Source organism: Mobula birostris, chromosome 18 (assembly GCF_030028105.1).
Source record: "Mobula birostris isolate sMobBir1 chromosome 18, sMobBir1.hap1, whole genome shotgun sequence".
Classification (NCBI taxonomy): Eukaryota; Metazoa; Chordata; class Chondrichthyes; order Myliobatiformes; family Myliobatidae; genus Mobula; species Mobula birostris.
In genome coordinates, this window is record NC_092387.1 from 56,118,230 (window position 1) to 56,130,255 (window position 12,026).

The following is a 12,026-nucleotide window of genomic DNA, read 5'->3' on the forward strand; positions in this document are numbered from 1 at the left end:
TGGTGGTTGATGCTGCCTTCGGTAGATGTTGCCGGTGGTGGGGAGGGTTTTCCCCACGATGGACCAGGCAATGAATTGAATTGAATTGGCTTTATTTCTTACATCCTCCATATACATGAGGAGTAAAAATCTTTACGTTACATCTCCGTCTAAACGTGCAATGTGCAATCGTAGTAATTTATAATAATTTATAATAAATAGAACAGTCAATGTAACATAGAAATACAAGCAAATCAGCGTGAGTTAATCAGTCTGATGGCCTGGTGGAAAAAAATTTTCCTGGAGACAGTTGGTCCTGGCTTTTATGCTGCGGTACCATTTCCCAGATGGTAGCAGCTGGAATAGATTGTGGTTGGGGTAACTTAGGTCCCCAGATCCTTTGGGCCCTTTTTTTTCTCACACCTGTCTTTGTAAGTGTCCTGAATCATGGGAAGTTCGCAACTGCAGATGCGCTGGGCTGTCCGCACCATTCTCTCTGTCCACTATTCTGCAGTGTCTTGCATTCCAGTGTGTTGGAAGTGATGCCGCCCATCACAGATATTTTCAGCTGGGCAGCTGCAGAAGTTTGTTAAGAGTAAAGTGGGACGTGTGTGTCCAGCAAGCTGAACCTGGTACTGCTGCCTCCACTCATCGAACGGAGCAACGGTTTGAATCCTTCACCCTTTATCTCAGTGGATGAGAAAGCTCCCAGTGAGGAGGGTGCAAAGAGAGAACAATATACCACAGTATCGAAGTGTTAATGGTCTGTCCATCTTGCTGCTCTCTGCAGTCCTTGCCCACTTGATTGGCTGTTGCTTCTCTTGTGAAAATGAACAGATTTCTGAAGTTACATTGGAAGCACGAGAGACTGCAGATGCTGTAATCCGCAGCCACACATAAAGAGCTGGAAGAACTCAGCTGGCCAGGCAGCATCTGTGGAGGAAAATGGACAGTTGATGTTTTGGGTTGAGACCTTTCATCTGGAGGGACCAGATGAAGCGTCTTGACCTGAAATGTCAGTTGTCCGTTTCCCACCTCAGATGCTGCCTGACCAGCTGAATTCCTTCAGCACTTCGTGTTTCCTTCCAAATTATGTTATTGGCTTGAACATTTGCAGAAATTGCTATATGAATATAATTCTTTGTTCTTACATTCTTGTCCTCCAGCTACAATACAATTGCAAGGAGAAATACATGAATCTATAGGCCATGCCACTATGTTATTTTTTTCTTTGTAACTGTAAGTTTATCTGTTATTGTAGCCATATGTGCTATCTATGCTGTGTGCGAGGTGCTGTGTGCTGTTGGTAATGTGTTACGCACCTTGGCCCTGGGGGAATGCTGTTTCATTTGGCTTTATTCATGTATGGTTGAGTGATAATTGAACTCAAACTTGAACTTGCCTCTTGAGACCTTACCATTTTGTGCATTTTTTTTTAACAGGAATTTATTCATGAACAAAACATTACATAATAATCAGAGCATGATAACTATATAAGTTTCAAATTAAAATACAATTATTATTACCTACAGTGCATTCAAACCCCATTGTGCCCATAGAGACTGTGTGCTTCCTCTCCAGGGACACCTGGGCACAGGCGTAACTCTGGAAGTGGGGTACGACCTATTGCTGATACGACCTGTGAACGGCCAGCTTGGTCAGACCCCGGAACAAGCCGACCGAGAGATCCCTTGAGCAACTGATACCCTTCCCGCAATGGGTGATTGTAGGACCTTGTCACTTTGACGGTCTGGTCAATGAGTGTTAGGCAGGTCTAAGCCTGGCCTGAATCTAATCCTTGAACCTGAGGATGATTCTTCTGGGGATCTTGGACCTCTGCCTCTGGAGTGGTGGTTTGAGCCAAAGGTCCAACATCCCCAGGAGAACCATCCTCTACTCAACAAGTTGATACAACTTGTCATAATAGGGAGAGTAATAGTTCTGCATGGATTGGATGTGCCATAGAGCCTGTTTCTACCTTGTATTGCTGTATGACTCTATCTCAGCTGATGGAGCGGGGTCTGTCTCTTTAAGTCAGGAGCATTTCTGGGAGTGGGAGGTGTGGAAGGAGTGGTGCGTCATTAACTTCTGTCCACTATTCAGCAGAGGATTCAACCCCCTCTGCTTCTCAGTTGTGTTCAGTTCACTGTTCAGAGGTGTGCAGCCACAAAATTGGTCAGAAATGCTGTCCCTTCCTGCCTGACCTGCAAAAGGTCACAGCCTGTTTCACATCAGGGAACTGGGCTCTTGTTTTATGCTAAACCTTATTTTTTCTGGTTTTACAATCTCTGACCTGTTTAACAGCAAGGAACTGCAATAGAAGCCCCTAAACCAGGAGTGGAATTAGTGGGAGGTGGGTTAGGTTGGTGGTGTATTGGAAGGAGAGAGTTAAAACACCAGCAAACGGAGATTTCTAGCACAGGATTCTTCAGTTATTTCCATGAGCTAATGCGGCCAACCATCAATGATTGCTAGTAATAATAGTGATTCAACTCACTGAATGAATGAATTTATTTAAATCTTACATCCGTCCCACGATGTGAGGGAATAAAAATATTTGCATTATGACTTCGTTGCATTGTACAGACATGTGAATTTATAAGTCTAATGACTTACAAAAGGAAGCCGTCCTGTAGCCTGTTAGTCGTGGCTTTTATGCTGTGGTACCATTTGCCAGATGGAAGCAGCTGAAATGGTTGGGGTGACTAGTGTTCCCAATGATCTTCCAGGCCTCCTTTATGCACCTGCTTCTGTAAATGTCCTCATCGGAGGGAAGTTCACGTCCACAGATGTGCTGGGCTGTCTGTACCACTCTCTGCTGTGCCCAGCAATGAAGTTCCTGCACCAGGCGGTGATACAGCCAGTCAGGTTGCTCTCAATGGTGCCCCTGTAGAAGGTCTTGAGAATTTAGGGTCTCATGCCAAACTTCTTCAGTCGCCTGAGGTGGCAGAGATGCTGTTGTGCTTTTTTTGCCACACAGCCGGTGTGTACAGTCCAGGTGAGATCTTCGGTGATGTGTATACCGAGGAACTTGGAACTACTCACCCTCTCAGCTGCAGTCCCGTTGATGTTGATCAGGGCAAGCCTGTATCCGTTCCTCCTGTAATCCACGATCAGCTCTTTTGTTTTTGGGCATTGAGCGGGAGATTGTTATCCTGGCACCACTGTGTCAGGGTGTTAACCTCTCCTCTATATCGTGTCTCGTCACTGCTAGAAATAAGGCTGAGCATGCTGTGCAGCTTGGCCAGGTTGGGCTTGTGGCTCTAGGGAGCTGAAAGGTTTCTCTGAATCTCAGAATCCTCCTGCCACGGAGTCACAGGGTCCAATTTCTGATTTTGTGGGAAGTCTGCCACTCCTGGACTTTGCTTGGAATTCTGATCCCTACCAACCCTCTCTTTGAACCTCCCCTCCTCCCTGAGCTCTGCCTTCTCCCTCCCTCTTACATCCTCTGCACACCCAGCCCTTGGACTCTCTCCCCAACCTTCACCTATAGGAACCTCCCCCGATTTTACACCATTTTACTTCCTCCCCCTTCTCACACCCTGAATAATTTGTTTCCCACCCCAAAAACTGCCCTTGGATTATGCCCTCCCCCGCTGTTTTTCCACCCACTGACTCTGCAGCCTCTTCACCTCCTCAAACTCCTGCCCTCAAACCCAACTCTGTCCCCCACCCTCTGAAAGACTCTATTGACTGTATTCTCACCTCACCCCCCCCCGCTCTTCTCCTCACCCCCCCCCGCTCTTCTCCTCACCCCACACTTACTCCAACCCCCACTGTCCTTCCCCTCAAACCGAAACAACAACTTCCCACTCCTCTGCCCTCACCCTTGTTTACTTTGGTCTAGGAGCTACCAACTTCATTTAACTCAGATAACTCAGATTAACTTTATTTTTAAACGATGTAAATTTAAAATGAAAATGCAGCTTCTGCTGGTGAAAGGTTGCAGCAAAAATAGAATAACTTAATCCGGCCCAATTTTCTTCCTCATTTAACTCGACTGCAATAACATCCCTGCTGATCACCACCTCCCTCTCTTCTGGTTGTCGCTCTTAGATTGCTGAACCTGACTAGTTTGGCCATAATACAGCACAAAACAGATCCTTCAGCCCAACTTGTCCATGCCGACCATGGTTCTAACCAAGTTAGTTCCATTTGTCCTACTCTGAGCTCTATCCCTCTGAACCCCTCCTTTTCATCGACATATCCAAATGTTTTTTAAATGTTGTTATTGTACCTTAGCTACTTTCTGTGGTAGCTCTTAGATCCAAATATATTTTTTTATCCCCAAACTCCAGAGATTGAAAGAAGCTGGGGGTCAGGGTGTCATAGATAAGTATAGCTCAGAAAGAAGCCCTTTGGCACAGCTAGTCTTGGTTTAGATGCACAGTTGATGGGAAGGGTAAGAGGAAGAAACACATACCAATCCTCATAGAGGGATCAGAAGTGGAGAGAGTGAGCAGTTTCAAGTTCCTGGGTGTCAGGATTTCTGAGGATTTAACCTGGTCCCAACATGCCCATACAGTTATAAAGAAGGCAAGACGGTGACTATACATCATTAAGAGTCAACGAATACACTCAAAAACTTCTATAGATGTACCATGGAGAGCATTCTGACAGGCTGCATCACTGTCTGGTATGGAGGGGCTACTGCACAGGACTGAAAGAAGCTGCAGAGGGTTGTAAATTTAGTTGGCTCCGTCTTGGGTACTAGCCTACAAAGTACCCAGGGCATCTTCAAGGTGACTCAGAAAGACAGTGTCCATTATTAAGGACCTCCAGCACCCAGGGCATGCCCTTTTGTCACTGTTCCCATCAGGAAGGAGGTACAGAAGCCTGAAGGCACACACTCAGCGATTCAGGAACAGCTTCCTCCCCTCTGCCATCCGATTCCTAAATGGACATTGAATCCTTGAACACTACCTCACATTTTATTATATATTATTTCTGTTTTTTTGCAATATTTTTAATCTATTCAATATACATATACTGTAATTTACTTATTATAATTTTATTTTTTTCTTCTATATTATGTTTTACCTTGAACTGCTGCTGCTAAGTTAACAAATTTCACGATACGTGCCGGTGATAATAAACCTGTTTCTGATTCTGTCTTCCACAAAGACCTCAATAGTGGAGCTGGCAGGAGGCTGACACGTCAGAGCAGCAGTGAGGGTGGAGGGACGCTGCACACTGAAGGGTCCCCAGTCACCTTGCTCTCCATGCAACTGGACCCCGACCGTGATCTGTCAAGCACCGTGCGGTGTCTACCTGTGCATCAGCCTCCACATTTTAAGCTAAGTCACGCACAGGCGTTCTCCAGTAAGGGAATAGCTAACCCCTTTGGAGAACATTGTACTTGAGTGATTGCACTGCTACCACTGTCTTCCAGCCTCACTCCAAGCCAGTTGAGATCTGTAACAGAGGTGCTGTTACCTTGATCCAACTCAAGTTGTTCTCCAAAAGGCTTCAGGTGCAAAGGACACAGCAGTTGACCATCCTGCATCCAGGAGTAGGATACCCCTCTCTGCCCTCTGGCTGGTTATTTGTGAAAGAATTGTGACTTCCAGAGGCTTTGACTGTTGCCACCTCACGTTTATTATTGGACCATAAGACAGGAGCAACATTAGGCCATTTGGCCCACTGAGTCAGCTTCTCCATGCTATCATAGTTGCTTATTTTATGTCTCCTGCTTTCTCCCTGTAAACCTTAGATTAAAAAATGACATTGGATAAGTAAATGGATTGGAGGGATATAGGGCAAAAGTGGGTAAATGGGGACTTGCTTAGGTGGGTACTTGGTCAGCATAGACAAATGGGGCCGAAGGGCCTGTTTCTGTGCTGTATTACTCTATGAAGGTTTAGTGAGAGATACAGCTCTGTAACAGGCCTTTCTATCCCAGCACTGCCCAGATATACCAGATGACCAACAACCAATCAGACGAAGGTCTTCGTCTCCGAAACATCAACTCTTTACTCTTTCCCATGGATGCTGCCTGGCCTGCTGAGCTCCTCCAGCATTTTATGTGGGTGTTGCTTGGATTTCCGGCATCTGCAGATTTTTTCTAGTTTGTGATTGAGCCTACTAACCCATCCGTCTTTGGAATATGGGAGGAAACCGGAGCACCCGGTGGAAACTTCATGCGAGCACAGGGAGAATGTACAGACTTCTCACAGATAGCGGCGGGATTGAACCCGTGTTACTAGCGGCTACACTACTGTGCTGCTCCATTGCATCCAAATCAATGAAAGGTTGCCGTGAGAGGTCTCTGTTCCTTCTCACTTCCTAGCCAGAAACACAAGACTTGTCTTCAGCACTGAGTTTGGTTCAATATGACTGTTCGTTTTTTTTTAATTGCAAAATACCAGGCAGGGCCTCTCAGTGGCAAGGTTTAATGTTGCCTTAATTTCCCTGAGCTCCAAGTTTATTTGCAAGGCTTCCTCCCCCAGTGGCTTTTAACTGGAGCTGGGAAGCTACATTTATTTAATTACTCTAATGTGAGTTGGGAAGGGAGCAGGGGAGATGTGTAATTGCTTGAAGCAGTTAACCTAAAATGAGATATCAAGGCTAGGGGCAATATGCAATTACCAGTAGCCAACTCATAACAGATGTGGCAGAAAACTGAAGAGCATTCCCATTGGAGCCTTCCTGATCCTATGCCTATAAATGCACTTTCCCTAGATTAATAGATTTAGCTTGCAGGGCACAAGGCATCAGTTGGGATACAAGATTCAGAAGAGTTTCCACTGAGTCAGCATCTTATTCATGGTTGGCTTCATTTAAAATAAGACCATGAGTTAGGAGCAAAATTAGGCCATTTGGCTCCTTGAGTCTGCTCTGCCATTCAGTCATGGCTGATGTTTTTTCTTACCACATTTTCCCGCCTTCTCCCTGTTGTAACCCCTAACCTCCTTACCAATTAAGAACCTATCAATCTTTGCCTAAAATGCAAGGGTTCCACAGCACTCTGTGGCAACGAATTTACAAGTTCACTACCTTCCACCTGAAGGAATTCCTCCTCATCTCAGTTTTAAAGGTATGTCCCTTTATTCTGTGAGGGTGTGTCAGATCTTAGACTCTCCTACTAATGCGAGCATCTCTCCACGTCCAATTTGTCCAGCATCTGATAGGTTTCAATGAGATCTCATCCTCCTGATCTCCATCGAGTACAAGCTCGGAGGCATCAAGCACTCCTTATTCGTTTTGCCTTTTGTTCTGGGATCATTTTTGTGAACCACCTCTGGACCCACTCCAGGGCAAGCATATCTTTACTTGGAAAAGGTGTGCAGCTTCAGGTTCCTGGGTGTCAGCATCTCGGAGGATCTATCTGGGCCCGATACATTGATGCGATCATGAAGAAGGCACACCAATGCTTCTACTTCATGAGGAGTTTGTGGCGATTTGATAGTCACCAAAGACTGACAGATTTCTATAGATGTGCAGTGGACAGCATTCTGACTGGTTGCGTCATTGCCTGGTGTGGAGGCTCCAATGCTCAGGATTGCAAGAGACTGCACAATCCTCCCCACCATTGAGGACATTTTCAGGAGGGGTTGTGTCAAGAAGGTGGCATCCATCATTAAAGATGCTCACAATTCAGAGCAAGCCCTCTTCTTGTTACTGCTATCGGAGAGGACGATCCAGGAACCTTATTCAGCAATTTAGAAACTGCTTTTTTCCCTCTGCCATCAGATTTCTGAATGGTCCATGAACAGTACTCTGTCACAATATTCCAAATGTCATCTGATCATCAATACAAGAGATTCTGCAAATGCTGAAAATCCAGAGCAATTCATACAAGTGATAGAGGAACTTAGCAGGTTAGGCAGCATCTATGGAGAGGAATAAACAGTCAACATTTTGAACCAAAACCCTCCATTGGGACAGTCCTTCCTCCTATGTTCTGGTCTGTTAAGTAGGTACAGTTTATTCACTCACAAGGAGGTCAGCATGCCTCAAAAGATTGTACCTACTGATTAGTAACCTCAGTAGATTGGACTACAGAATTCAGGTTTCCACTGAGTTAGCTTCTTGTTCATGGTTGGCTTCATTTTCTGCCGATTAAAATAATGACAACTAGGCCATTTGACTCCTCAAATCTGCACAGCCATTCAATCGTGGATGGCTGTTTTTTTTTCCCCATCCTCCTCCAACCTTCTCCCCGTAATCCTTACTGTTTAGCGCAAGACAGGAGAGAGGCATGTGGAGAGTAACTGGCGGAAAACCTCAGAGATTAGGCAATGAGCCAAGCAATAATCTTGGATTATGAACTCAGTAGGATGTGGTTTTGCAACCCAAGTTTCCCACTCTCAACCACTTCTCCTTAGAAATGCAGTGCCAGGAGCCAGGCAGAAATGGAAGCTTTGAAATGCTTAGAGAGACAAGGCCAATTGCAGGCTGGTACTTATTGAGGCCTTGAAGGACAAACACAGCCCGTGCCTGTAATGTGGAGGCGGTTTCCCCCTTGTGTAGGTTTGGATACTTCTTGGCATTCAAGCGAAACCCAATACTTAAAGTGGGCTTTGTGAAATACCAACATATTTGCCACTTCCTTTCTTGTATATGGAGAGGCGTTTTTACTGAATTTTAATCTTTGCAAACATAGGAAAGAATCAAGAGCTTGCATTCTTATCACACCATCTTGATGCCCCAAGATACCTCAACATTACGAACTGAAAGTATCTTACTGTAATAACAGAGTGAAATCTTTGGCTGTGGATCTATCCGGTTCTGCTTTATAACATGGGGAAAAATAACAACAATGATTATCTATTTAAGAATGCACCGAGTATAAACTAGTATTATTTTTTGTACCTTATGATGATTGGAATAATACCGTGTCCTGTGTGTTGGATCCCTATTTTCTGATTGGACAAACAAAATGTTTTTTCCTCCCTAGATGCAACCTTCTGATTGGATGGCAAATGACCAATCAGAGTCAGGGGGAAAAAACTCTTTTCGAACAGCCAATGTGACAGTTCCCCACATTCCTGGCACTATTAAACAGGTAAGCCCCTCTTTCATTCACTGTCCAGTAGTTTTAGTTTGACCCAACGTTTTCTGACATTCTGCACTGTCATCCCAACCTTTCATATTGCAGCAACAGCCCACCCCATCGTTGGCTGTTATGGTAAACTCCAGCCAACGAACATACTTATCCACTGGGGGCAGAAGCAGAATGAGGAAGAAAAGTCTGGAGAGTGGAAGCACAGTGGTACTGTGGGTAGAGCCGTGTGCTCCCAACTCCAGCAACATTGGTCCAACCCTGGCCTCTGGTGCTGTCTGTAGGGAATTTTATACGGAGTGACCCTCACCAACATTTCCTCCAGGTGCTCTAGTTTCCCTCATGTCCCAGCGGTGTGCCGATTAGTGTGTTAATTGGTTACTGTAACTTGGTGTTAACTGATGAGACGGAAGGGAAAGCTGATGTTGGGATCTGGAGCAACAAAGAAGATGCTGGAGGAACTTTGTGTGTCAGATAGCATTTGTGGAGGGACTGGATACTCATTGTTTTGGATTGAGACTCTTCTAGATTGGATGAAGGGTCCTGACCTGAAACACTGGCCATCCGTTCCCCTCCATAGTCTGAGAGTTATTGAAAGATAAGACTTTAAGACATAGGGGCAGAGTTGGGCCCTTTGACTCATCGAGACCCTCTCCCATTTGATCATGGCAGATTTATTTCCCTCTAATCCCTATTTTCCTGCTTTCTCCCTGTAACCTTTGACGCTATTACTAATCAGGAACCTATGAACCTCTGCTTTAGACATACCCAATGACTTGGCCTTCACAGCAATCTGTGGCAACGAACTCCACAGATCCATCACCTTCTGGCTAGAGAAACTCCTCCTCATCTCTGTTCTAAACCATTGTATTCTGAGGCTGTGCCGTCTGGTCCCAGACTCTCCCTCTAATGGAATACCCTCTCCATCTAGGACTTTCAATAATCAAAGTTCAAAGTACATTTATTATCAAAGTATGTATACTTTATACAATCTTGAGATTCGTTTCCTTATGGGAAGCTACAGACCAATAAAACCCATTAAAAAAGACTGTCGAATAACCAATGTGCAAAAAAAAGTACAAATCGTGCAAACTATAAAGAGCAAGCAAATAACATTCAGAACAGGAGCTCCCAGAAGTGAGTTCACCGCCACGAAGCCAGTTACATCTGATTCAAGCATCTGTTCATTGCAGGCTACAGCCTCAGTTTAGCGCAGAGACGAGTAAACCTTGCCGTGTCACCAGGCTCTGGCACCAACACGCTGACCTTTTCAATCTGACGCAGCACTTCAATCAGCCAGACATCGGTTCGTTCTTCGCTTTTGGACCTGGGCCCTGCTGCTTCGACAGGCTCTCGAGCCTGGGCCCTGCCGCCTCGAGTTGGCCCATAACCAACTTTTCCAATCTGGCTGGCACTTAAATCAGGCAAATATCAGCTTGTTCCTCACTTTGCTCTTGGGTCCAAGCCCCACTGCCTGGACTCTGCTTCACCTCAGCTCACCTCACCTCGGATCTGCTCCTTCAAGTCGACTCCAAGTCCGCTCCAGCAATGGCCATACATTGGCTCATTCCTCGCTCTCGGGCCCGGAGCCTGGGGCCTCCATTCAGCCCATAAACACCACGTCAGAACCGTACTGTGCTTTCGAGCCTTCAGTTCACACCACAAAAATGCCAAGTCATAAAGGCAGTTCAAATGCTCAACTCGGAAAGAGAAGATACAGGCTATTCTGGAGGTTTCAATGAGTTTCTAAACTCCAGCTGGTACAGGCCCAGAACCATCAAATGCTCCACATGCATTAACCCTTCTATTCCTGGGATCATTCTGGTAAACCTCCTCTGAACCCAGTCCAATGCCAGCGCACCCTTTCTCAGATGTGTAGATGCAGGGTATTCTACTGTTGTATTTTTTCCTTTGGTTGAACAAGCTTGAGGGGTTTTCCCCATCTTGTAACTAGGGCTCCCTGTACCCAGTGCCGCGAAAAGTGAGCTAGCACCATGTTTTAACCACCTGGCCACTCCCTCATCATTTATTCTCCTCGGGGCAGAGCCGAGAAAGTGACACAAGTGGCATCTCCTGAGCATGTGACCACACTGAGCATCTACACGGAGCAGAGAAAAGCTGCTAAGCTGACAGCACTTAACAAAACAATAGAACACCATCTTCTTGAGGAAGTAAGCGGAATGGAAAGGCCCCGGGGGAGCCAAGAGAGCAGGACTGAATACAAGATGCATACACCAGAGGTAGCTAATGCTAGCTACTGAGTTTAACTCTTCGTTTGCTGAGTTTATTGGACAATATAGTTAATTGGTTTATTGTTGTTGCATGTACAGAGACATTTTGTGTGTCATCCAGACTGATCATTCCACACATGCAGAACGTGGTGGATACAGCCCAGTCCATCACAGGCAAAGTCCTCCCATGATTGAGCCCATCTACAAGGAGCGCTGCCACAAGAAAGCAGCATCTCCATCATCAGTGATCCCCATCATGCAGGCCAAGCTCTCCCTTCACCACCACCAGTGCCTTAGGTCCGGCAGCACCGGGTTCAGGAGCAGTTATTACCTACCCTATAACCGTCAGACTGATGATCTCAGTATATATACTGCTCTACATTGTCTTCTATTACACATTGGTTGTCAGGTTTTATCTATGAATAGTTTTTCATAAATTCTATTGTACTTTTATTTTTGTATAAATGTCTGCAAGAAAATGAATCTCAATGTGGTGTATGGTGACATACCGTGTATGTGCTTTGATAATAAATTTACTTTGACTTTGATGTGTAAGTACAAGATGGTAAAAAGAAAACCAAATGGAGAATGTGGAATTACTGTTACAGAGAGAGTGGAAACAAATAAAATGCAAGGGCCACTACAAGATAACTTAGGACATCATGGGTTCATCTTTTACAGTGTGTAATCGTATTGTTCAAGAGCCCAATAATAGTTGTACTTGTCTCAAACTTTTGCATCTTTTGCCCAATGGGAGAGGGGAGAAGAGAAAATGACCAGGGAAGGAGAGATCCAAGATTATGTTGGCTGTG

At 45.2% G+C, this 12,026-nt stretch overlaps 1 protein-coding gene across 2 annotated transcripts in view; it reads left to right on the forward strand.

The window, feature by feature from the left end:
- LOC140211854 (AT-rich interactive domain-containing protein 3B-like) overlaps window positions 1-12,026 on the forward strand; it is a 250,075-nt gene that overhangs the window by 61,782 nt on the left and 176,267 nt on the right. For both annotated transcript variants that reach the window (XM_072282029.1, XM_072282030.1), the window contains exon 3: window positions 8,879-8,986. In XM_072282029.1, the coding sequence (XP_072138130.1) occupies window positions 8,879-8,986 (108 nt within the window). The remainder of the gene's footprint in view (window positions 1-8,878; window positions 8,987-12,026) is intronic.